We start from the raw sequence: 27,323 nt of genomic DNA on the forward strand, positions 1-27,323 counted from the left end.
ATAAAAATAATGCAAACAATACACAAAGTCTTATTTATATATATCCAAACTTACCTGCCTCTAATTTGAAAAAGGCCCGAGACAGAGGGTGGACATCCTCCGCAGGTAACTTATATGCCATAAAAGAGGAGTATCTGTCAGGAAGAAGAGTGAGATTGATCACTGAGTTCCAGTGTGATAACACTGGGGAGGAATTAACAGGCAAAGTAAAATAATTTTTCAAAGTGTTCTTTAAATAAAAATGTCTCACTTGATACAGCATGAATCGATGTGAAATAACATATTCAACCATAAAAAATGTTATAACAACAAACATCTAGTTGCTTCTAATTTTATGTTGAAGATAAATTCTGAGAAATGGCTTTGATCAAGAATCTTTCCCACTCAGCCTGCACTTTCTTATTGTGCTATATTTCTTACTCTCAAAAAGCAACCTTTCTAGAACACTTGTGTTACTTTCCCTTCTCTCATAGGAGAGATTGAGATTTAATTTTCAATCTCTCCTATAAGAATTAAAATATGTTGAACCCTCTCCTGCTAAAAAAAAATTCTTTCTTGACCTTCAGACCCCCTTTCATGTGCACAATCCAACAAACACTCTTCAATCCTCATTCTGCAGATTTCTCAAAAGCATTATATAAAATTGTACACACCCTCCTTAAAACAAACAAAATCTTTCTCTCTTAGCTTCTGAGACAACCACACTTACGATTTTCCTTCTAATTCTCTAGGCCTGCACTGCTTAATAGAGTAGCTATTAACTCCATGTGGCTATTTATATTTAAAGTAATTAAAATAAATAAAATTGAAAATTCAACTCCTCATTCACACTAGCCACATCTGAAGTACTCAGTAGCTACATATATGTATTGACTACCATCCTGGACAGCACAGATAGGACATTTTCATTATTCCAAAAATTCTACTGGCCAGTGCTGTTCTAGATAATCCTCAGTATTTGTTGGTATGGTTGCGGTGGTACTGTCCACACAGGAGGATTTATTTTCTTCCTCAATCCCATCTCAAAGCTGAGAGCTCCTGGGGTTCATCCTAGACCCTCTTGACTTCCTATCTCTCTTGTTGGCCTCAACATTCTCCTAGTTTAGTGGTCTTCTATATGGTTAAAAAATCCCCCACTTTGTTTGTTGCCAGGCTGGATCTCAATGACCTCTTCCTTCTCTTGTGAGCCACAGGTCTACATCTCTGTATTTTGTCATCTCCACTTGAATATCCCTTTACACATCAACTACATGAGCTTTTGTTTCATCCTTCACATTTGTAGAATTCATTCTTGACCTAAGTTCTTTAAACGAGCTGTTTCCTGGAAACAGTGTCTGTTACTCCCACTTTTCAGCTGACCGAACCCTGCTCAGTCTTAAAGGCCTACCTCAATGTCATATCCTCATTTATTTGTATTTTCATTTGCTTAATATCCTCAGCTCCAAAAGAGAAGAACCTTGTCTATTTTGTTGACTATTCAATACATAGCCTGCAGCAGATAATAGGTGTTCAATAAATATAATAAATATTATAAAAATAAATGAATAGAAATGGTATACAAGAAAATTCTGTTCATCTTTCAATTAAATTCAGCCTTATTCTGCTATTCGCAAAGATTTGATTATCATTACTTGTAACCCATGGCTGACCACATACAACTTTAAAAGAAACATTGGGAGGATCAACTGATTTATAACTGAATAATATAGGATAGAGTCAATCCTTCTCAAGCATGGATGTCTGTGTTATGGAACTTTTGATGCGATTTATATTCAGCAAAATCCTGTAGGTGAAAGCATTGTTTTCATTGTTTATTTTTAAAAAATAATTTAAAAGTTGATAGTTTAATTTGTCTGAACTTTGTTCTTAATCTCCAAGCCATTCCACCATTTACACACATACATATGAATGCACACACACACACAACATTCACCTTTTCTGAGGTCTAAAACACTCACTAAAAATAACTGTTTAGTTTTTGTAATGCATCCTAGCAATCCTCAAACAGTTTGTTATGTAATGAATAAGTCCACTCTGCCTTTCTCTTCCTGTTTAGACTAGCACAAAACTAATTGATGCTAATACTGGAAAACACTCATACTTGTCACTCAAACCAAAAACATCTTTTACCTTTCCTGCCGAGCAGCCTGTGGGAAAAGCTTCAAAATCTCTGTGTGGAGAGCTTTCACCTGAGTAGGTTCTTTCATTTTTATTTCTAGCAAATAATCTTTACCAAACTTGTTTTTCAGATGTTGAATGGAACCAATACACCTAGTTCAGGAGAAATAAAGAAAAAATACTTGTCTCTTAATTTATTCCTTGGTTCTCACTGTAGAGGAAGGTGTTTAATTATAGGTTAGGGAGCTGTAGAGCATCAGCTGTTCATAGCAAACTGAAACTCTATAAGAACATGTTAGTCTCATGCTGGCTCAGGACAGGCACCCACCTTAGCGTTCCTGAAACCATGATGACCACACGGTCACACACAGCCTCAGCCTCCGACATGTAATGGGTGGTCAAGCGGGCGCCCCTCTCCTTGTTTTTAACGGTAGCCTGAAGTATCTGCCTAAAGATAAAGTAAGGGATTGTTTACATTTAGAAAGTGATTTAGGAAAATAGATAAATAGAAAAAAGCAGGAAATCTAAAGAGAAGATGTTATGTTAGGATGCAAGAAGCCTGTGCAAAATGGTGAAACCCCATCTCCACAAAAAATTTAAAAATAAGCCAGGCATGGTGGCACATGCCTGTGGTCCCAGCTACTTGAGAGGTTGAGATGAGTGGATCGCTTAAGCCCAGAAGGTTGAGGCTGCAGTGAGCTGTGATCACACCACTGCATTCCAGCCTGGGAGATGGAGAAAGACTCTGTGTCAAGTAATACAATAAAATAGCAAACAAATAAATAGATAAATAAGGCTACAAGAGAAAATCCTTGCCATAGAGAAAAAGAACAAAAATTGTGCTACATTACCTAATGATAGTACCATATTAATAGGCTTCATAAAAAGAAGAGTATTGGTAAAATAATGCACTATTGGAGAAGAAAAGTAGAAAAGTTGGAGTAAAAAATAGAGAAACATCACACTATGTGACTTTCAATAATTGAAAAATGAAATGGAAAAATAAAAAGACAGGGGAAAGAGGAATAAGAGAAGAAAAATCCAAACAAACATAATCAAGAGTCTATTTGGGTCTTAAAATATCTATTTTTTCCCTCCTGGAGGAATTTTGAATGCTGTATTAGGTTTCACTGAATTACAAAATAGAAGATGTGCCTGTCAAAGGTTAATGGAGCAAAATGTAACAAAGAAACATACAAAAAATAAAATAAAAACCTAGATGTATTCTATTGACTCTGACACTTAATATTCGCTCTCCTTCCCACATTTGCTGCTGCCCCTCGGGGTCCATCCCAGTAAACGGCTGGTCTAGAAGCACCACTGATGGGTTCCCCAGGATGCTCAGCACAAAGCACAGCTGCAATGGGAGGAACAGCCCATGGGCACCCAGCCAAGGGTGCACAGAGCAACCCCGAGCCCGGCCCATACCTTTCTCTTTATTCCCTCTGATAGAGTTTTCACGGGAGCCTTAAGTTGCTCCTGGAGCTTGAGAGCTTCCACCAATCTGACAAAAAACAATGTGATTATACATGAAGTATATGGCAAATGGACCTATCCAAAACAACTATAGGAAACTCTAAGCACTGTTATTCTAGATAGTAAACTTAAGCTTCCTTAACATTTTCATACATGCTAAATCTTATGATTTGGTTCTTATGCAGGTAGTTCGATCATTTTATTTGCATGAAAATTTAAAGACACTGTTTATAATTTCCTTTTTATATACAATGAAGAAATGACATATTTTTCCCTTCCTCCAGCTACAGATTGTGAGACTTCTCTCTGTACCGTGAAATACTAAGAGCAGCATCTTCTTTGCCCAGTCCTTTCACGGCTGCATACAACTCCAGGTGCTCTTTCATTGTAAGCTTGGGCCACAGTGAGTTCTCCTGAGGGCAGTACCCCAAGAACTTGAGACTGTTGTCATGCTGTTGCCTTACCGATGTTCTGCTGTCTTGTAACACCACCTACAGAAGACAATGAATGTCAGATCCACCTTTGGTTTTTGCTCCAATCCCCTTTCTACTAAAGGAGATAGAAGTGGCCATTAAGCTACAATATTTTTTGAATACGCAAGAGAAATTTTATAAATTATTTCATCTATTTTTTTAAAAGATATTTGATTTACTGATAGGAATAATAGAAAGATGTCATCAATATTTAAAATAAAATTTCCTTCACATATCACATACCACTCCTGCACATGGCTTTGTGTATCCAGTTATCATTTTGATGGAAGTACTTTTACCAGCTCCATTGTGTCCTAGTAATCCCAAAACTTCACCTGGAAGAAAGAGTCACCATCAATATTTGAATTTCCTCTTCTTTTTTATTTTTTAAAGGGTTTTTTTTTTTTTTTTTTAGACAAAGTCTGGCTCTGTCGCCCAGGCTGGGAGCGCAGTGGCGCGATCTCGGCTCACTGCAACCTCCGCCTCCCGGGTTCACACCATTCTCCTGCCTCAGCTTCTCGAATAGCTGTGATCCTGTAGTCCGCCACCACACCCGGCTAATTTTTTGTATTTTTAGTAGAAAGGGGGTTTCACCGTCTTAGCCAGGATGGTCTCGATCTCCTGATCTTGTGATCCACCCGCCTCGGCCTCCCAAAGTGCAGGGATTACAGGCGTGAGCCACCGTGTCCGGCCAGTATTTGAATTTTCAAGGTTGACTAATCCAGAATTGCTTGGTTGGTTCCATAACATTTTGAAACAAAAGGCTTTTTTTTTTTTTTCCAGAGACAGAGTCTTGCTCTTTCGCCTAGGCTGGAGTGCAGTGGTATAATTATTGCCTGCTGTACCCTCGATCTCCTGGGCTCAAGAGATCTTCCTGCAACAATCTCCCAGGTGGCTAGAACTACATGCATGCACCACCACACCCAGTTAATTTTAAAATTTTTTGTAGAGATACAGTCTCGCTATGTTACCCAGGCTGGTCTCGAAATCTTGGCCTCAAGCCTCCCGTCTCAGCCTCCCAAAGCACTGGGATTAGAGGCACAAGCCACCATGGCCACCCCAAAATAACATTTCTGAAACAAAAGCTTAGTTAGCACCTTGAAAAATCTCCTGTATTACAACATTAATACAGAGAATTGGGATCTTCTTTATCCGAGATTGGGTTTCTTGCCATTTGAATTGGGATATGATTTTGAAGTACAAGACTTATCTGCTGACATGTGAACTTTTATAATTACACATTAACCAGGATATATGAACAGCCTCAAAGAATTAAAAAGTTGTCCCCTTCATAGTCTTAAATCTAGAGAATAAGAAACATTATAATAATAAAAGAAGCAATTATTCAAACCTTTTTTAACACAAAAGGAAACATTTCTGATGGCTATTTTCTTCTTTCTTGTTGAAAAGCAACTTTTCTTTGTGTCATAATATTCCTTGTGTAAACAGCTTGCAGTTATGACTGGCTCCTGAAAAACATGACAAAGCATGATTTCCCTGTTAAATTTCAGATACTTTATGAATTAATGTTTTATTTTCCATTCCCTAGTCTATAAACCGAACTAAATTTTATGTCAGGCTGAAGAGCTTTAGCCTCTTTTTTCAAATAAAATGCCCAAATGTATGTTCATAAATAAGGGCTACTTAATCAACTACTAATAAAATTAATTCCTAATCAAATACATTCCCTTTGCATTATGCTAGCATCTATCCTTGCTCTTTCCACTAATTTCATTCCTACTTTATTCCTTATTGATTTCCATGCATTGTAAATTCATTTGTTCTTGTTCATATGCTATTCGGTTATTAACATTACAAGTAAACTATAATACAAAATGAAATTGCAATTCTTGAGAAACATGTGCGATTTTGTTAAAATTGATTTAAAAAATCAGAGAACTTGTTGATTACACTGATGAATGAGGAGCTGGAAGATTAAGACTCACAGAAAACTGAAGAAGAAAAAATTAAAAGAATGAGAACAGGGTAGTTACTTTTAAAGAGAATAATTTGAGTATAAGCTATAAATAGAAATATTAAAGAAACAAAAGCAGCTTTTCAAAATAAAAACCAACACCTCATCCATTCTACAGCACAAACTATCTGAGCATTTTATTAAGGGTCTAATCACTGTTGTCCACCTCCGTCAAGTTTGGAGTAGTGAGTGTATTTGCTGCTTGGACTCTTTCAGCTTGAACATCTTCATCTTCTTCTTCGGGCTCTTCTGCATTGGGATGAGTTTCTCTACTCCGTGGAGAGATTCTACAGAAGAAACAAAATAACATAGAAATGCAATTTTGGCTTACAACAACTGTTAATAAAATGTAAACGCCTATAATTAAACTATTACCCTTTTTAAAAAAGATTATCACATGATTAATTTATTACCTACAAGATTCTTCTTGGCAGTAATAACACCTCCAGTAGCCAAGTCTCTTGAAATCTTCTTTGACTATTTCTTCTCTTTAAAACATTGTATCCTATCTGTCAAATGGCTCTGTCCCTTCACTTCGTTCTTTTAAGTCACTCAAATGTAGACATACGAGTCTTTTAGTCTGTCACCAGCCAGATCATGACCACTTTCCTCATAAAAGATCATTCTAATTGGTTTTATATGGAACCAGTTTTTACTGGACCTTCTCCTTAGGGACCCATAAAGGCTATAACCAGGAGAAAAGCAAGCTTTGATGCTTAAACACTACTGACAGAGATGTACAGGACAAAAACTCATCTTGCCTAAAATCAGAATCTAGAATCTATGACTTAGAAACTAAATATCCCTGCATCCAATCTAATTGTTTTCTTTTTCTGAAAATAGCACTGTACAACGTGCTTAGCCAAGTGTTGGGTAGTAAATCCATTTCAATAAACTGATGTTAAATGTACTGCAATAAAGACTAAATATTTAAGATCACAACAGGAGGATTATTTGAGGCCAGGGATTTGAGACCAATCTGAGCAATATAGCAAGATCCTGTTTCTACTTTCAAAAATAAAAACAAATAAAATTATAAATTTAAAAAGATTAAATATTTAAATTACATTCAGATCTCAATTAGTATTCTCCCAACCTGAAACCCTGTCTCTATTTTCAAAAATAAAAACAAATAAATAAACAAATAAATGAAATTACAAATTTAAAAAGACTAAACATTTAAATTACATTCAGGTTTCAATTAATATTTTCCCAACCTGAAAACTGGGTCTTTATTCATTATTTCATTTCCATACTTCATTTCCAGGCATCTTATGACAAAAAGGAAAATAAGACTCTGAAGGTATGGCTAAAAGAAAAGAAAAATAATTAGAATTAGCATCACGATGGCACTCATACTCAATGGTCAATATTTGTCCATTTTTTGTCACAGAAGATTCAATCATTTTCTTATAAATTTGACAAAAAACTTGTAAAATACTTCTCATGTGGAAGAAAGGTTTATTCAAACTCACCCTCCCACTGAGAAGGAATTAAAAATTCCACATTAATTTTTTAAAAACTTTAAAAAAGTATAGAAGAGCTAATAAAATAATATGGACTTTTTAAGCCAAATCTAAGTGAATACAGGAGACAGGGTTAGCCCCAAAGCTATCTTGTCCTAGAGTTATTCTTTATCCTTGAAATACTCAAACTTCCATTTTCATGCCATGTCCAGGGGCAGAAGACAGAAGAAACTGTTGAAGCACAGAGTCTTCCCCAAGCAAGGAGTAGATAGGTCACTCTTTCTCTAATAAAGGATGGACCTCAAAGGGTTATACTTTTAGTGAGGGGTGAAAAGAACCCTCAGGATATTGCTAACATCATTGCCTTGAGTGCTCATCATGAAAAGAGAAAGTGAAGGTGGAAATACAAGCCAGCTTTTACACAGACTTGGAACCCAAATTCACATCACTGGATGGTCGAAACAAAACCTCAAGCCTAGAACGTGGTTTAACGTGGTACCAGACTGGTAGTATACCTATGAACTTGACAAAAGCAAACAAAATGGAATAGTTATCCCAGAAACAGACTCTACATATATAGGTATCTGATATATGAACAGAAGTAGCTCTATCAATGGGAAAGGTACAGATTTTTCAATAAACAGTTGTCTCAACTGCTGGGACAACTGGACATCCTTAAAGATAGAAATAAAACAAGCCCACAGGAAAAAAAAAATTAATTTTAGATGATTGAAGATACAAATGTGAAAGGGAAATACAAATATTTTAGAAAATAATATAAAATAATATCTTCTTGACCTTAGGGAGGCGGATTTCTTAAACATTACAGAATATAAAATAAAATTTATTAATTTTTAATGGTTTTATTTAAAATAAATTGATCATTCTTAACAGAGGCTCATAGGCTTTGAGAAGATTCTAGATTCATTCTTCATAAATACTAGAAACAAACAAAAGACAAAAGCTCTCAGTAATCCAGAAATTGAGGGATTTAGTGAGATAAATAGTTTATATTTTTAAAAGTTACTATAATGCTAATGGTTAAGCACTAAGAAAATTCTCAGTAAAATCAGAAACAATGTAAGGATGTCTTCTTGCAACAGTATTAGTGGATGATTTTTAGAGATTCAAGCCAATGTCATAAAGCAAGAATATATAATGCAGTATATATTTTCAAAATAAAAAGATAATTATTTCATGATAACATGGTTGTTTCACAAGAAAAGGCAAGATAAGCATCTGAAAAAAAATTGGAAATAAGAAAATTCAGTAAGGTAAACTGATACAAGATAATTGTACAAGAATTTTATATTTTTGTATAGAAACCTACCTAGAATGTGCACTGGGAAAAAAAAATTTGATGGCAAACAAATAAATACATAAATAAATGTAACTGAATATACACAAAACAGAAATAAAGTAAAAATATCAAATAAAATATTAAAGTATATAAAATAAACCTTAAATGCAGATAAACCTTTAAACATAAATATTTTCAACTCACAAATACTGTTCTAGCAAAATAAACATTAACAATAATGTCCATAAAAGTCTACATACCAGTTTCTGGCACTTGACTGCATTCTAATTTTCATCAATAAAATTGAGTAGGAAAATAGAAAAGTTTTGAAAAATTAATCCTATTGATGATAGGACATACGTATCATTTTGAATTGAGCAAAATATATAAACCTACTATAATTAAAACAATGTATTCCTGACACTGATGTAAACAAATGGATCAATGGGGAGAATATCAACACAATCAGTCCATAAATACAAGCAAATGTAATGCTGATAAAGATGTCATTTCATGTTAGAAGACATAAAATGGAGTATTCATAAATGGCATTGAGATAACTAAATGCCCTTTTTTGGAAAAACTTAAAAAATGAAGATTAGTCTATATCTAAAAACAAAAGATAAAATATATCCAGAGGATTAAACATTTAAGAACTTTAAGAAACAGCAAAAATTACAAAACAGAAAAGGGTAACCCACACTCAAAAAAAAAATCAGTTAATAGAAAGTGTTTTTGAGTGTTATCAAAGATGTACAAAAGCTACTGTACATTCACTGAACTAAAGTCATATTTCAAAAATTAAAGTAAAATATAACTCAAATACAGACTTTCTATCATATAATTGATCTGAAGAACAGACAGAAAAATGATGAACTATAAATAAACAGAGCCTCAAAGATTATCAAGCATACCAAATATATGTAATAGGAGTTCCAAAAATATAGGGGAGAGAGAAAGAACGTTTTTAAGAAATGATGGCCCCAAAGCTTCCAAAATTTATTTTAAAAAATATTTATATAAGCCGGGCGCGGTGGCTCACGCCTGTAATCCCAGCACTTTGGGAGGCCGAGGCGGGCGGATCACAAGGTCAGGAGATCGAGACCACGGTGAAACCCCGTCTCTACTAAAAATACAAAAAATTAGCCAGGCGCTGTGGCGGGCCCCTGTAGTCCCAGCTAGTCAGGAGGCTGAGGCAGGAGAATGGCGTGAACCCGGGAGGCGGAGCTTGCAGTGAGCCGAGATCGCGCCACTGCACTCCAGCCTGGGGGAGAGAGCGAGACTCTGCCTAAAAAAAAAAAAAAAAAAATTTATATATACGTTCAAGGAGCTTAACACATCATAGGTAGGATAATTACAACAAGTTCCATATCTAGGTAAAACAGTCAGATTGCTGAAAATCAAAGGCAGAGAAAACAGGAAGGGGGAGAGGACTCATCACTCAAAGAGAAGTAACAATACAATTTATTCTCTTCAGAAACAATGGAGGCCAGGAGAAAGTGTAATGATGTATTCAAAGAGCTGAAAGAAAAAAATTTATCCAAAAATTGTATATCCAGTAAAATAATTTTTCAAAATAAAATCACCCCTAAGTTGTTCCAAATTGACTTAGTGCGGCCATCATTACATTGAAAAGGGAGACAAGAAAATAAAGAAATAAATCAGCTATACAACTTTTATTTTAAAATAGACCAATAGAATAGAATAGAGAGCCCAGAAATAAACCCTCCCATATATGCTCAAATAATCTTCAACAAGGGTGCCAAGACCACTCAATAGCAAAAAGACAATCTCTTCAACAAATAGTGCTAAGAAAACTAATGCCAATATGTAAAAGAATGAAGTGGGGGCCTTATATTATATACAAATCAAACTTGCAGAAAAAAACTCCATAAAATTTGACTAGACAGCGATTTATTCAATACGACACTAAAAACACAAACAACAAAACTAAAAATAGGCAAATGTGTTTGCATCAAACTAAAATCTTCTGTGCATCAAAGGACACAACTGACACGGTGAAAAGATAACCTACAGAATACAAGAAAACATTTTCAAATCATATATCTGATAAGGAGTTAATATTCAGAATAATTTTTAAAACTCCTACAACTCAACAACAACAAAAAATTCAAATAACCCAATTTAAAAATGGGCAAATAATGGCCGGGCACAGTGGCTCATGCCTGCAATCCCAGCACTTTGGGAGGCTGAGGCGGGTGAATCACGAGGTCAGGAGATTGAGACCATCCTGGCCAACATGGTGAAACCCCTCTCTACTAAAAACAAAACAATTAGCTGGGTGTGGTGGCGTGCACCCATAGTCCCAGCAACTCAGGAGGCTGAGGCAGGAGAATCACTTGAACCCAGGAGATGGATGTTGCAGAGACACAAGATCATGCCACTGCACTCCAGCCTAGTGACAGAGCAAGACTCCAAAAAATAAAAAAGTTTAAAAAAAAATTTTAAAAAAGCAAGTAACTTGAATAAATATTTCTCCAAAGAAGATATATAAATGGGCAACTTTAAAGGTCAATGAAATGCATATGAAAACCACAATGGTATACCACCTCACATCCATTAGGATGGCTACTATATAAAAAAATACGTGTTGGCAAGGATGTGGAGAAATTGGAAATCTCGTACACTGTTGGTGAGGCTGCAAAATGGGGCAATTGCTATGGAAAACAGTATGGAGATTCCTCAAAAAATACAACTAGAACTATCATATAATTCAGCACTCCCACTTCTGGGTATATATCCAAAAGAATTGAAAGTAGCATCTTGAAGAGAGATTTACACACCCACGTTCATAGCTTGGCTTTTCACAATAGCCAAGAGGTAGAAGCAATAAAAATGTTCATTGACAGAATGAATAGATTTTTAAAATTATGGTATATATATACAATTCAATATTATTCAACCTTAAGAAGGAGTGAAATCTTGTCATACATCTCAACATGGATAAACCTTGAGAACGTTATGCAGAGTGAAATAAGCTAGTCACAAAAAAGACAGATACTTTATGATTTCATGTATATAAGATATATAAAGTAGTAAAATTCATAGAAACAGAAAGTAGAATGGTGATTACTGGTTTGGGCAAAGAGGAAAAGGGAAATTGTTTAATGGTTGTAGAGTTTCAGATTTACAAGATTAAAAATTCTGGAGATTCTTTTCACAACAATGTGAATATGCTTAAAAACCTGAACTATACGTTTAAAAATCATAAGGATGGTAAATTTTATGTTACTTTTTTTACTACAATTTGAAAAGCTGGAAAAACTTATATGTAAAAAATAACTGCAGTTGTTTTTTTCCACCACAAGTCACTGACTAAAAGCTAATAGGTAAGTAGCCATGAAGTAAAATGTGGTGGGATGTGACGAAAGCCGCTTCTAGGCCTGGCCCTTAAAACGAGGGGACTTCAAAAATATCATGAAAAATGCATATGATGAAAAATCTATGTGTGGATTTCAAACTTGGGGGGCAACAAAATAAACTTATCCTAACTTCTTATAACATGTTTGAACAGGATCTGGTTTGAGGTACTAAGAAGGGTACATTCATTTGAAAAGAGCCCTTATCAGAACATGAATTCTGCTAAAACTGAAGCAAGAACAAACATCAAATGTATGGAGAAGCTTGGAAGGAAGAATGGTCAAATCATCGATGATGTAAAGAAGTTTATGAGGGCAATGGCCCAAAGAAATTCTCAACTTACAAATGGTTAAGAGGTTTTAAGAAAGAACAAGACAATATTGAAAATAAGTCCTATAGCAGCAGACCATCTACATCAATTTGAGAGGAAAAAATTTATCTCGTTCATCTCCTAATTGAAGAGGACTGACAATTAACAGCAGAAACAACAGTCAACATCATAGACATCTCAACTGATTCAACTCACATAATTCTGACTGAAAAATTAAAGTTAATCAAACTTTCTACTCAGTGCGGGCCTAAACTGTTGTGCCCAGGTTAGCAGCAGACAAGAGCAGAGCATTCAATGGAGATTTTAAACACATGGGATCGATATTCTGAAGCATTTTTTAAAAATAATTGTTTACAGGAAATAAAACATGGCTTTACCAGTATGATTCTGAAGACAAATCACAATCAAAACAATGGCTACCAAAAGGTGGAAGTGAGTCCAGTTAAAGCAAAAGTGAATTAGTCAAGAGCAAAGGTCATGGCAACAGTTTTTTGGATGCTTAGGGCATTTTGTTTGTTGATTTTCTGGAGGGACAAAGAATGATAACATCTGCTTATTATGAGAGTGTTTTGAGAAAGTTAGACAAATATCCAGGAAATCTTTACTAGAAGGTGCTTCTCCATCATGGCAACGTTCCTGCTCATTTCTCATCAAACAAGGGCAATTCTGTGAGAGTTCCTTTGGGAAATGATTGAGGAGTATCCACCTACAGTTCTGATTTGGCTCCTTCTGAATTCTTTTTGTTTCCTAATCTTAAAATATATGTAAATGGCACCCATTTTTGTTCAGTTAGTAATGTAAAAAATACTTCAATGACAAGGTTAAATTCCTAGGATCCTCAATTTTGTAGGAATGGACTAAATGATTGGTATCATTGCTTACAAAAGTGTCCTGACTTTGATGGAGTTAATGTTGAAAAAATTACATATATACATATATATGTATGTATTTATATATATGTATGTATATATGTGTATGTGTATATATGTATGTGTGTGTATATATATGTCTGTATTTGAGACGGAGTCTTTCTCTCTTGCCCAGGCTGGAGTGCAATGGCATAATCTCAGCTCACTGCAACCTCCACCTCCTGGGCTCAAGCGATTCTCCTGCCTCAGCCTCCCGAGTAGCTGGAATTACAGGCACGTGCCACCACACCCAGCTAATTTTTGTATTTTTAGTAGAGATGGGGTTTCACCATGTTGCCCAGGCTGGTCTTGAACTCCTGGCCTCAGGTGATCCACCCTTCTCAGCTTCCCAAATTGCTGGGATTACAGGCGTGAGCCACCGCGCCTGGCCAAAATTTATATTTTTTATTTCCAACTTTTAGTTCCATTTTTCCATGAGGTTTTTGGAGTCCCATCTTGTCTAATGTTCTAACCTTTTCTTCCACTGCAGAGGCAACCCTGAAGATTGAGGGGTTTCAAAAAGCATAGCCACCAAATGGAGGTGGGCAGCCAAATATACAATAGAATTTATTTGAAAAATCTGTATTAAGTCTTGAAGGTTCCAGGGTTTGTTTGCTGTGTCAGAGTTGCATACTTAAATGAACATATTCCCCAGTTGGACAATTGTATGCCTTTAGAATTCAATGGTCAATTAAAATGACTATATATGGGACATCTCTGCAGGTATTTACAAAACAGGAAAGATATACATTCATTATACAAAGACCCAGATAAAAATGTATAAAAGTTTATGAATCAAAACAAATTTAGAGGTTCCTTCCTTGATAAACTGCTGTTCTGCTATTAAAGAGGAAACAAGAGGTGTGCAAACAAGAATATGTTTCCTCCTTCTGTCTCATTTACCATAATAGACAGAAATAACATTTATATTTTGTTTCATTATCTTTCCCCACTATAAAATTTCATTTAATTTCTCTCCTTTCCTCCTCATTATTCAAATTAGTTGTTAATACATATTTACTTGATTTTGAGCCATACACCGTATGCTGCATTTCTTACATACTGCCTCAAATTGTCTTTGGATGCATATCAACAATGTCTATCACAATAATAGCAACCAAGCCTTTAAATGTTCTAGTATGTATTATATTATCTGTGACTCTATTTTAAAAATATCTTTAGTTTTTACTGCCATTATATTGGAATGGAAAATATAGGAAGAGTGGGTATTTTAAGACATTTAAATTTGGCATACCTTGAATAAGATTTCACAGGCTATGAATCTTATGCAACATATATATATTTAGGCAGAAAATGTTTCTTACTATTAAGGTTGTTAAGGGCCGGGCGCGGTGGCTCAAGCCTGTAATCCCAGCACTTTGGGAGGCCGAGACGGGCGGATCACGAGGTCACAAGATCGAGACCATCCTGGCTAACACGGTGAAACCCCGTCTCTACTAAAAATACAAAAAACTAGCCGGGCGAGGTGGCGGGCGCCTGTAGTCCCAGCTACTCCGGAGGCTGAGGCAGGAGAATGGCGTAAACCCGGGAGGTGGAGCTTGCAGTGAGCTGAGATCCGGCCACTGCACTCCAGCCCGGGCTACAGAGCAAGACTCCGTCTCAAAAAAAAAAAAAAAAAAAAAAAAAAAAAGGTTGTTAAAAGAATGGTTTTATTGACTTCATTTATTCTACTGTCCAGACTGTCCAAGTTTCTCATATACATCAAGGAGAACTGAAAAAAAACACACCAAGAGTTAAATGCAAGTTTCTCTATAAATATAAAACTTACACATTAAATACAACCACATTGTAATTGTACTTGACGTTCTATGGGACAACAGTAGGTATTCCATGAATTGAGATAAGAAGAGTTGTTTTCTGATGCTAAAGTCTATTGATGACCTGACATCTTTCTTTAGTTATGACTTCCAACACTGTTTATTTTCCAATTGTATGTAACAGGGATTTCCAACTTTCTTTTTAGTGGGAGTGACAAAGTACAGAACTATGAATTAGGCAAGATTTGTCCACAGTTCCCCAAAATTCTCAGTGGTCTTTAGTTTCCATCAGAAGTGGTTAATAGAATCATGTTTTCTTTCCTTCACTTGCAAGTCATACACTCCAAAAGCAATTTATTGATGCTAAGCAGTATGCAATCAATAAGCCCAACAAGATTTTAGACATTGATCAACATTGAAATGAAAAACTTCTATCCCCTGGCAAGATTGATTCACCACAAGAGAGCATGTTTTATAGCAACGGAAAAAGTTTTAGTCTTGTCTCAGTATCTCCTCTGGAATTCATAAACCATGGTTGGGCTTCCTGCTGCATTTCTGCATGGATTGACCCTCTTCCTGCTAGTATGAGTAGTGATCTCAGCAAATTGGACAGCTTTCAATTTTATACAGCTTTAAAATCTTATTTTTAGAATTTATCAGCATTGAATAACTTCAAAATTTCATAAATGCACCTGTTCCAACAATGGGTAAGGATTTTATTAATGGGCTACAAGGTCAAGACCAGAGACACAGTAGGTATCACTGCTTACCTGGATCAATAACATGATATATCCCAGCAAAGTGAAGGAAGGTATGAAAATCATGCACAAAATTAAGTTGGGTGTTTCATATTGAGTTAATACCAGAATTGTGGATACACATATTAAGATCTAGAAAAAAAATCCAGAGGTATTATAATTTTCTCAGTTATATTTGATATCTTAAGATATTTCCTATGAATAACCTGTTTTCCTGGGAGATACTGCCATTTTCAACTTTCACCTCACAGATAGAAATATTCTTAGGATATCCTCTTTAGGAAGTATCAAACTTTCACTGCAACTAAAACATAGGATTACAATAAGTTCTGACATAAATGTCATAAAGATTTTGCACTACCCAGTAGGGATAAACAACAACAATAAAAGAAGGTGATATAACATTATTTATTGTGTCTATTATAATAAATCTTAATATGTTTTCAGTATAAGGATACAGTGAAGAATTAACTGATGATATGACTTGGGAACTTAAAAGGCAAAATAAACTTTGAGGTTGGTGTTTATCGTCATATCTAAGCAGTCAGAGAAATGTAGGAATTATCAGTCTTGATATCCGAGGTAGGAATATTGAACAGTTTAGAACATTCTCAGAGGTAAATTATATGGATGTCACTTTAAAGGGTAGCCCATATCCCCACTCAGACTGTTCGTAGTTTCCTAAAATGGCTCCCTGGCTCCAGTTCTTCTGCCATTCAAAATTCACACGACATTCCGAAGAGTATATACAGTTGGCTTTGAACAACATTAGTTTATTATACGTGGATTTTTTTCAATAAATATGTTAGAAATTTGGGAGCAGATTTGTGACAATTTGAAAACCTCACAGATGAACCACATGGTCTAGACATATTGAAAAAAATTAAAGAAAAGTTAAGTATATCATGAATGCATAAAATATATGTAGATATTGGTCTATTTTGTCATTTACTACTGCAACCTATAAACGAATCTATTATTAAAAGTTAAACTGTAGCAAAACACACAGAGAAATTCTTACATACCACACATGTTGCCATTAGCAATCAAGAAAAACATGAACATAAAGATGCAGAATTAAATTGTGACTGCATAAAATTAACTGTAGAACACGCTGTACTACTGTAATAATTTTGTAGTCACCTCCTGTTGCTACTGTGATGAGCTCAAGTGTTGTGAATATTCCCTTAAAATGCTGTGTGAGTCTAATCATCTCCTTACTCTCAAGCAAATGGCATATCACAGTAAAAAGTGGCCTTTCCTGGTTCTTGCAGATCTTTCACTGTGTTTAGTGCAATACCATAAACTTTGAGTAATATCATAGGACCAGGCCGGGCGCGGTGGCTCACGCCTGTAATCCCAGCACTTTGGGAGGCCGAGACAGGCGGATCACGAGGTCAGGAGATTGAGACCATCCTGGCTAACACGGTGAAACCCCGTCTCTACTAAAAATACATTTAAAAAAAATGAGCCGGGCGTGGTGGTGGGTGCCTGTAGTCCCAGCTACACAGGAGGCTGAGGCAGGAGAATGGTGTGAACCCGGGAAGCGGAACTTGCAGTGAGTGGAGATCGCGCCACTGCACTCTAGCCTGGGTGACAAAGCAAAAAACCAAAACCCAACACAAAAAAAAAAAAAAAAAAAAAATCATAGGACCTATAGGAATTGCCACTAGTGATTCTGGAAGTTCTCCCAAGAAGCAGAGAAAAAGTCATGACATTACAAGAAAAAAGGTGAATTGTTTGATATGTACCATAGATTGGGGTCTGCAGTTGCAGCTGCCTGCCATTTCAAAATAAATAAATCCAGTGAAAGGACCATTGTAAAAATAAGAAAAGGATGTTTATGCATCTGCCACTGTAGCCACACAAGCAGGCCCAAAAACCTTGCACTTTTTTGAAATACCTTTTTATCTCCTATTGATGATCCAACTTTTATACCTATAGGCTTTAATACAATTTGAGAAAAAGTGAAGTCATTATATGACAACTTAAAGTAAAGGTTAAAGATTCAAAGCTGGAGAATGTAATGCCCTCAAAGGATGCTTTGATAATTTTAGAAAGAGGTTTAACTTTAAAAATGTCAAGATAACAGAGAAAGCAGCTTCTGCCAATCGAGAGGCAGCAGACAAGCTCCCAGTTGCTATTAATAAAATCATTGAAGAGTAAGTATATTTGCCTGAATGCGTTTTTAATACAGATGGAAGTACCCTATTCTCGGGGGAAAAAATGCCACAAAGGACAGTGATTATTAGAAAAGAGAATCAAGCACCAGGATTTAAGATAGAAAAGGATAGGCTATTTGTGCAAATGCAGTTGGGTTGATGATCAGTACTGCCATTATCTATAAAGCTGCTAACACTGAAGCCTTGAAGGGAAAAGATAAACACCAACTGTTAGTCTTTTGGTTATACAACAAGAAGGTCTGGACAATGAGAACTCTTTTTCTGGATTGGTTCCATCGATGCTTTGTCCCAAAAGTCAGCAAGTACCTTGCTAATAAGGAACTGCCTTTTAAAGTTATTTTGCTATTGGTCAGCACCCTTGGTAACCCAGAACAACATGAGTTCAACACTGACAGTAACAAAGTGGTCTGCTTGCTCCCAAACACAGCATCTCTAATCCAACCTCTAGATCGGGGTCATAAGAACTTTTAAGGCTCATTACACACAGTACTGTAAGGAAAGGATTGTCAAAACTATAGAAGAGAACCCCAATAGAGAGAACATCATGAAAGTCTGGAAGGATTCCACCACTGAGGACACCATTGTTATAGAAAGAGCTGTGAAAGTCATCAAGCCTGAAACAATAAATTGCTGCTGAAGAAAATTGTGTCCAGATGCTGTGCACGACTTCACAGGATTTACAATAGAACTAATCAAGGAAATAAAAAAGAGATTGTAAATAGGGCAAATAGGGTGGGGAGTGAAGGGTTTCAAGATCTGGATCTTGGAGAAATTCAATAACTAATAGATACCACACCAGAGAAATTAACAGAAGACAATTTGATGGAAAGGAGGGTTTCCATTGCCAGATGATGAGAAAGAAGATGTAGAAGAAGCAGTGCCAGAAAAAGAACTGACAATCTGAAAATTAGACAATCTGAACGAAGGATTCTGATTATTCAAGGCTCATTTTGACTTATTTTCTGACATGGAATCTTCTATGATACAGGCACTGAAACTAAAGCAGTAGAAAAAGGATTGGAGCTATATGGAGATATTTTTGGAGAAATAAAAAAGCAAAAAGACAGAAATTATAATATATTTCTGTAAAGTTACACCAAGTGTGTCCGTATGTCTCTCCCACCTCCCCTTCAACCTCTTCCACCTCCTTCACTGACACCCCTAAGACAGCAAGTCCAACTCCTGCTCTACCTTCTCTTCCTCCTTGGCCTACTTAAAATGAAGACAACAAGAATGAAGACCAAGAATGATAATCTATCTCTACATAATGAATAGTAAATATATATTTCTTATGACTTTCTTAATAATATTTTCTTTTCTCTAGCTTACTTTATAGTGAGAATACAGTATAAAATAAATATACAAAATACATGTTAAACAACTATGTTATCAGTAAGATTTCAGTCAACAATAGGCTATGAGTATAAGTTTTAGAGAGTCAAAAGTTACACATGAATTTTCAATTGCATGGGGCAGGGAGTTGGTGCCTCTTACTCCGACATTGTTCAGGGGTCAAATATATTTTTATTTGAACAGGAATCATTCTCTTTTATATTCCATTGAATGTAAGTACCCTGACTGCAGAAAATTTGCTTTGCTCATGGTTATATCCCAAGCAAAGTATCTGGCACATAGGAAGATACAATCAATATGAATGAATGAATAAATATTGGGAAGGACAAAGAATAAGGAGGATTTCTATTTTTCTGTTTTTATTCACCAAATAATCAAAAAATATGCATATTAAGAGCCCAGCTTATTCAAAACATTTTGTTAAATAGTTACTGTAGTTACAGGAATAAACTTGGAGGAAGAAAAGGAAGATGACATGGTTTGACTCTGTGTCCCCACCCAAATCTCATCTTGTAGCTCCCATAATTCCCATGTGTTATGGGAGGGACCCAGGGGGAGATGACTGAGTTATGAGGGCAGGTCTTTCCTGTGCTGTTCTCATGATAGTGGATGGGGCCAACAAGATCTGATGGTTTTCAAAACAGCAGTTGCCCTGCACAAGCTCTCTCTTTGCCTACTGCCATCCATGTAAGATGGACTTGCTCCTTCTTGCCTTCTGCCATGATTGTGAGGCTTTCCCAGCCACATAGAACTGTGAGTTCTCCATTAATCCTCTTTGTAAATTGCCTGGTCTTAGGTATATGTTTATCAGCAGTGCAAAAACAGACTAATACAGAAGAGGATAATAATTCCTCATGAACATTTACAATTTATCAAATATTTTAATGAGCAGTTTACCAGCACTGTAATAGTTTATGCTCTTTTAAAATCTCAATCCTAAAACACTAAAAGTACTACTGTTATTATACATATATTCTGATGTTTAAATAACTGAACCTCAAAAGAACTGAAATAATGTGTTCAATTTCTTATAGCTATTAAGTGCCAGACCATTAAGGATTAAAACCTGGGGCTATCTGATGCTAAAGCCAAATTCTTAATCACTATACTTTCCTAAGGAGATATTGTATCAGTCAACTGTCCATACATCAAGTCAATATATAATGTGTTGGATACCATGAATTTATATATACAAAACAGATGTTTTTAAAAGCCTAAAATGGAGAAGCAGAAAATGTTTGTGAACTGGAAGATTCACTATGTAAAGATATTATTTCTCCCTCAAAGTAATTTATAGATTCAACGCAATCCCAATTAATATCACTTCTTGTGGAATTTGACAAGCAGATTCTAAAAAGCGCATGAAAATGCAAAAATCAAAAATAGCTGAGATACTTCAAAAAGAACAAGGTGGGAAGGTTTGCTCTCTCAAATAAAGCTACCATAATAAAGACAGCATGGTACTGATGTATAAATAGAAAAACAGATTAACGGAAGAAACCAGAAAGGCCAGAAATAGTCTTGATTGATAAACAAAGGTAGCACTGCAAAGCAGTGAGGTAATAGTATGAACAAGTGGATATATAAATATGATACGTATCAAAAAGGCATATAAACAGTGTTTCTTCCATATTTCTGAAGGAATAAACAATATAAACTGAAATAAGTTCAGGGTTTCATCAGCTTATTTTGTAAACATTGTGTATATTTCAGAATCTCCTCAAAGATTTAAAGGCCATAGTATTTGTAATTATTAAAGGTATTGCTCTAACAAAATATATAGCAATATATCTTCAGTATTGTGTAAAAATTAAGTTAGATTTTCTGGCTGAGCCTGGTGGCTCACTCCTGTAATTCTAACTCTTTGGGAGGCCAAGGCACGGATCACCTGAGGTCAGGAGTTCGAGACCAGCTTGGCCAAGATGGTGAAACTCCATCTCTACTAAAAACAAAAAAATTAGCTGGGCGTGGTGGCACATGCCTATAGTCCCAGCTACTTGGGAAGCTGAGGTAGAAGAATCACTTGAACCCGGGAGGTGGAGGTTGCAGTGAACCGAGATCGCCCCATTGCACTCCAGCCTGGGTAACAGAGTGAGACTCCGTCTCAAAAAAACAAAAAAAAAAACAAAAAATTAAGTTAGATTTTGTAAATCTAACAATGAAAGTGAAGAATGTATCTTTGACCATCTTGCTTCTTTCATCTTTATTCCATTCCTTTTTGTCATCTTACTACACTAATTACCTCATCTATATTGTTTTACTCATCAAAAAAAAAAAAAAAAAAAAAAGAAGTCTTCATTAACCATTCCTTCTGGCAAGCAATGATAGCAACAACAATGCCTTGTAAGGAGTAATTAAACACTTCCTGTTTCTGCTTCTGCATTCTATATTTATTCTTCCATCTGTTACAAACTGTATTCTACATTCACTGCTTTATAAAACTGCAGTCTCAAAGTTAGTTGTAGACATCTGTATGTGGAGATATGGTATAACAGATACCCTAAAGGGTCTTACCCATACTGCACAATTAAATTTTGGGAAATTGAAACAACTGTCCTTTAAATACACTGCTAATTTCAGGGGGGAAAAAAAGTGAGGAAATTCTTTAAGGACAAAAACAAAGCCTGAAACCCAACTTGGGCCATTAAGTAAACACAAAATCTGCTTGGGCTGAGGACAAGTTCCCATATCAGCCCATGGGTAGGAAGATATGATTTGGGTTCTCTTTAAAGTCATTCCCTGCAAAGAACTTTAAGAGATTCAAATGAACCCTCTTGATGGGAGCTCCTCGTAAATCCCATATTGAAGCATGAAACTCTAAGTTGGCTTATACAATCTTAGATGGATTCTATACTGCACTTCTCACAAAAATAATTGAAAATCTTTTGGGGATGAAACATCTCTAATATAGAGTCTTGGGAGTTCCACGCTTTAAGGTCAACCAAGAATGAGCTCCTCTCCTTGACAAAAAAAATTATCAAACATACAAGGCAATAAGCACTAGATGACTTTTGAGACTAGAATTGTCAACAAGTAGAAATATTGTTTTCAATGAAGTGTTGAAATAAATCAAATATGAAATATAAAATAATAGCAAGTAACAAAAGATTATGAGAAATAACTAAGCATATTTTAAATAGAACCAAAAAGAGTTTTGGAAAATAAAATGGAAATTTTAAGTAGTCAATGAGTAAATATAATTTAGATGCAGATGAATTTAAAACAAGTGAATTGGAAGAAACTTCTGAAGCTTTCCCCAGAAGGCAGCAAAGACAAGGACATGGAAAATTTGAATGAAGTGCTAATAGATGTAGAGAATAGTATGAAAAGCTAATATTATCTCAGTAGAGACTTAAAGTCACAGAGGCAATATTTGAAGTGGTTTTGGCTGAGAATTTTCCTAAACCGAAGACAGAAATGAATTCCAGGCAGCAGAATTTATACAAAAATAAAGATAAATAGAAAATCACACCTAGAAACATTGTAATGAAAGCTAAAGTCAAAGGTTAGTCAGTGAGAGAGCCCCTGTGAAGGATAGCAACTGACTGATAGCAGACATCTGAACAGTTAAAATGTAAGCAATAAAAGAGTGAATTTTCGAAGTGGTAAGAGAAAAGGATTGTCAACCTAGAAATGTATAAGCAGCTAAATTATGTTTTAAGAATGAGGGTGAAAAAATATATAAATGATGCATTTTGGGAAGCCAAAAAAAAAAAAAAAATGATTGATCTCAAAAGGGAGGAAAAAAAGACTAAAATCCTATTATGATTAGTGAACAAATGGATTGATTTAAAATGTACACAAATCTTTTTTAAGTTCTTAAAATGTTAATAAAAATGCTTATTTGAGGGATTAAAAAAAGAAAACCAAAACACTAGACAACAGCATGTAAGTAGGGTAAGAAATTATTAATAATAAAATCCCCAAAATACGGTGTTGGAAGTAGGATATTTATTAACTTTAGGCTTTGTTAAGTTTACCATGTAAAAAAATTTTCAGGGGTGTTATGGGCTGAGTTTTGCCTCCCCAAAATATATATGTTTAAATTTTAACCCCCAGTAGCTCAGAACATGACTATATTTAGAAATAGTCTCTAAATGGGTAATTAAGTTTAAAGGATGCCATTGCAGGAGTCCCTAACCCAACATGGCTATTGTCCTTGTAAGAAGGGGAGATTAGGACAGGGACACATCTGAAGGGAAGACCATGAGAAGACACTAGAAGAAGATGGCCCTCTATAAGCCAATGGGAGAGGCCTCAGAAAAAATCGACCTTGCCGATAACTTGACCTTGGAGTTCTGACCTCTAGAATTGTGAGAAAATAATTCTGTTCCTTAAGCCTCCTAGTCTGTAGTACTTTATTTTGGCAGTCCTAGCAAATTAATACAAAGTAATAAAATATAGATTTTGACTTTCAAACCAGAAAAAAGAAAAATATGGAATAAAAACAAAATCAAACAAACAAAAAAGGGAAGAAGAGAAATCACACACACAAAGCAAAAAGTAAAATAGTGTAACTTCAAGAATATCAAAAATCACAATAAACTCACTAAATTAAAAGCAGGTTGTCAGACTGAATTAAAAAACAAATAAAATCCAACTATATTTCTTTTACAAGAGACAGGCATTAAAGCATAACAACAATGAAAGTTAAAAGTAAACACAAGTGGCAAAAAAGATTTATCAAGCAAATACTGAACAAAAGAAATCTGGTGTACCTATATTAATATGAGATACATTTGACTTTATGACCAAAAACCGTAAGAATAAATAGGGTTGGTGTATAAGAATTCCAGACTTCAATGCACCAAACAAAATAGTCTCAAAATATACAAAGCAAAATTGGATTAAATTAAAAAGTGAAACTGACAAGCCTACCTTTATAATGGAATTAGAAGAGAAAAAAAGTAAAGATCAATGACTAATACCGATGGTTTAGAAGACATGACTCTTGGTTATGACATTTGACCATTGCAGGACAGCCACTGATAAAACTGGCCCAAGGAATTATGTGATTAGCTGTCACAGGGATGAGATTTGGAAGCTTAGAAGCAATTTAGTAGCCTTTAGGATTTCTGCTGGCATACTGAATTCTATAACTGGTTGTATTTGTGGTATTCCTATTTATACTAAATCCAACTTTTAGATACTACTCACAAAGGTCAACCAATGTAACTGTAACAGCTCCAGTGAAGTTAAACTTTGGTCCCTTTACCCTAATCCCTCCACCTTGTCCACAGAAAGAGAAAGGAAAATCCAGAAGAAAATAAAAAACAGAGTCAAAGTGTAGACCTTGCTTTCTCACTGCTGATCTCCAAACTAAGGGCATGCCTAAGATGAGCCTGGGGGGAGAGTTTTATACTGCTTAAGAAAGTTATGATTTGAATTGACCAATCTTTTAGATTTTTTTTTTTAGTTCTTTAAGTGAATTGTACTTAACAAATTGGAAAGTTTGAAATGGTCAGAAAGCTATAAGTAACTGCTCAAGAAGATATCAGCTAGTGATAGGGAAGGAGATGCAGTAGCATATGCCTGAAGTAATAAGTAAATTATTAAGAAAACAGTTTCTTATTTATTTTATTAGTCTATATAGCCACCTATCATGCTTGCTTGTTTGTTTTTAAGTAAGGAGAATTATTTAAGAGAAAAACCTCACTGAGTTGAGCGGCCTGGGTTTAAGTCTGATTCTTTTCAGTTTTTCCCACTCTGTAAAATGAAGACACCGTCCCAAATGATCTAGTCTTTCAGCTGTGACATGCCATGGTTTCTGCAAATATTTTACTTCTTTCCAAAGAAACAGAGTTCTGAAAGAGAAACCTCAAAGAACACATGGAAAATAAAGGAAATAAAATGAACAAAACATTCTGAACCCATAAACATGGTACAACAATAATGAAAGTACAAAAGAAAAACAAAAAACCATTCTCTTCTAGGCAAAGTACTTATACTTAAATTTGCATTTTAAAAAACCTTAAGAAAATTTAATATAAATGTGCATGCATGTATATATACTTACAATAAAAAAGCCAAAAGGCCAAAAGCCATTTTTTTTTCTCCACGTGCGAAAGATGAATGAAAGCACGTATGTGAGGAATATAAGAGAAGCTGCACAACCAATTATGCATACCACCTGCAAAGAATAAGGATCAATGGCAAGATTAGAAATGGCAGGTCATAGAAGGAAAGAGGAGAGGAGAGAATCATGTCATAAAGCTATCTAAGGCAATGTTCTTATTTTCTTGCATATTACATGCCTTTTGCTAATGAGAAAACATTCATGAAAATGAATTTTCATTTTGATTCTACTATCATAATTGGCCTGGGGAAAAAGTGATCACTTACCAAAACAAACACGAGTTCCCATGAAAGCTGGAATCCCAGAAAGATGAAGTAGTAAATTAAATGTATTGAAAGGAGAATCAAGAAGTATAATGGAATGTCCACCAGAGCCTGTCCACACCAGTATGCTGAAGGCCAGAGGCCTGAAATCCATAACTGGGATTGAACTTTTTTCTGACAAAGAAATAGAAGGGATAGAGGAAGGGATCTTAGTTTGAAAAGATTTTATGGTTATGTAAAAAAAAAAATGTTTAATAAATTTTAGATATAGTGTGGTATAGTCTGTGTGACAAAAAGCATCCTCCTAAGTGTCTAGCATTCCCAATGGAAATGTGTAGTTATTGGTTTAACATGAAAGTCTCAGCTATTTTTAAAGTTCTTTTACCCATTGGTACAGATTAATGAAGATGACTACACTATATATTTTTAAAGTCCAGTTTATTAAAGCATAGTTAAATAATTGGAAACATTGTATGTCTGACATTTCATGCCATAGTTAAAAATCTAAATTCCCTTTGGAACTGTGAAATAACTGCATGGATCAAACAGTACCACATCTTCATCCCTGAAGTTTATTTAGCATGGTTTCCCTTACAGCTGAGGCAATTTTATTGTGCTAAATGGTAAACTTTCTACCTCTTTGAAATCATGTGTTTACTACAATCTATAATGATATTAGATTTTAATGTATGTGTAAACACATTAACCAAAGTACAACCCTGTGTGTATAAAACAATAAAATTCCAATTACTAAAGTCAGATAAAATCAATCTCAATCTCTCTAATTTCCTCTCTCTCTTACTTTATAATCGCTGATGCTGCTCATGCCGATAAAAGGAGAAATGCAGTTTGTGATCAACAACAAAAATATGGACCCATCTATAAAACCAAGATCCAGCACTATGTCATCCTGAAAGATGAAAACACATCAGTAAGTTGTTGCAATTGTTACAAATTATACAAACATTATACAATACGCTTCTGGGAAATAATGAAAAACTCTGGAAGCATTCACCTGATTTAAGAAGCAAAGAGACAAGCAAACATGTTTTGTTAACCTTAGTGGCAGGTTCCATTCCCAGGAACAGGATGATATAAAAGAAATTCAAAATCTCAATTTTATATGTATATACGGTAGTCTCCTGTTTCCACAGGGGATATATTCTGAGACTCCAAGTGAATGCCTGAAACCTCAATAGTACCAAACCCTATACATATTATGGTTTTTTAATCTGATAACTGAAATGGCTACTAAGTGACTAATGGGTAACATATACAGTGGGGACACACCAAACAAAGGGATGATTCACTTCCTGGGTGTGAAGCAGGAAGGGCAAGATTTCATCGTGCTACTCAAAACAGCAAGCAATTTAAAACATATGAATTGTTTATTTCTGGAATTTTCCGTTTAATATTCTAGAACCACAGTTCACCAAAGGTAAATGAAACATCAGAAAGCAAAATCACTGTGAAGGGGGTCTACT

The 27,323-nt window shown here is 35.2% G+C and overlaps 1 protein-coding gene across 1 annotated transcript in view; it reads right to left on the reverse strand.

Moving 5' to 3' along the window:
* The window catches only part of ABCA10 (ATP binding cassette subfamily A member 10), an 80,447-nt gene that overhangs the window by 1,936 nt on the left and 51,188 nt on the right, over positions 1-27,323 (reverse strand). The window contains exons 23-37 of the mRNA XM_025362437.1: positions 26,642-26,749; positions 25,843-26,013; positions 25,517-25,630; positions 15,977-16,096; positions 15,075-15,160; positions 7,260-7,352; positions 6,209-6,329; positions 5,419-5,536; positions 4,311-4,402; positions 3,907-4,085; positions 3,547-3,622; positions 3,372-3,475; positions 2,447-2,566; positions 2,131-2,271; positions 55-134 (exon numbers count right to left, since the gene is read on the reverse strand). Coding sequence (XP_025218222.1) covers positions 55-134; positions 2,131-2,271; positions 2,447-2,566; positions 3,372-3,475; positions 3,547-3,622; positions 3,907-4,085; positions 4,311-4,402; positions 5,419-5,536; positions 6,209-6,329; positions 7,260-7,352; positions 15,075-15,160; positions 15,977-16,096; positions 25,517-25,630; positions 25,843-26,013; positions 26,642-26,749 — 1,723 coding nt within the window. The remainder of the gene's footprint in view (positions 1-54; positions 135-2,130; positions 2,272-2,446; positions 2,567-3,371; positions 3,476-3,546; positions 3,623-3,906; positions 4,086-4,310; positions 4,403-5,418; positions 5,537-6,208; positions 6,330-7,259; positions 7,353-15,074; positions 15,161-15,976; positions 16,097-25,516; positions 25,631-25,842; positions 26,014-26,641; positions 26,750-27,323) is intronic.

The sequence above is a fragment of the Theropithecus gelada genome, chromosome 16 (assembly GCF_003255815.1).
Source record: "Theropithecus gelada isolate Dixy chromosome 16, Tgel_1.0, whole genome shotgun sequence".
NCBI lineage: Eukaryota > Metazoa > Chordata > Mammalia > Primates > Cercopithecidae > Theropithecus > Theropithecus gelada.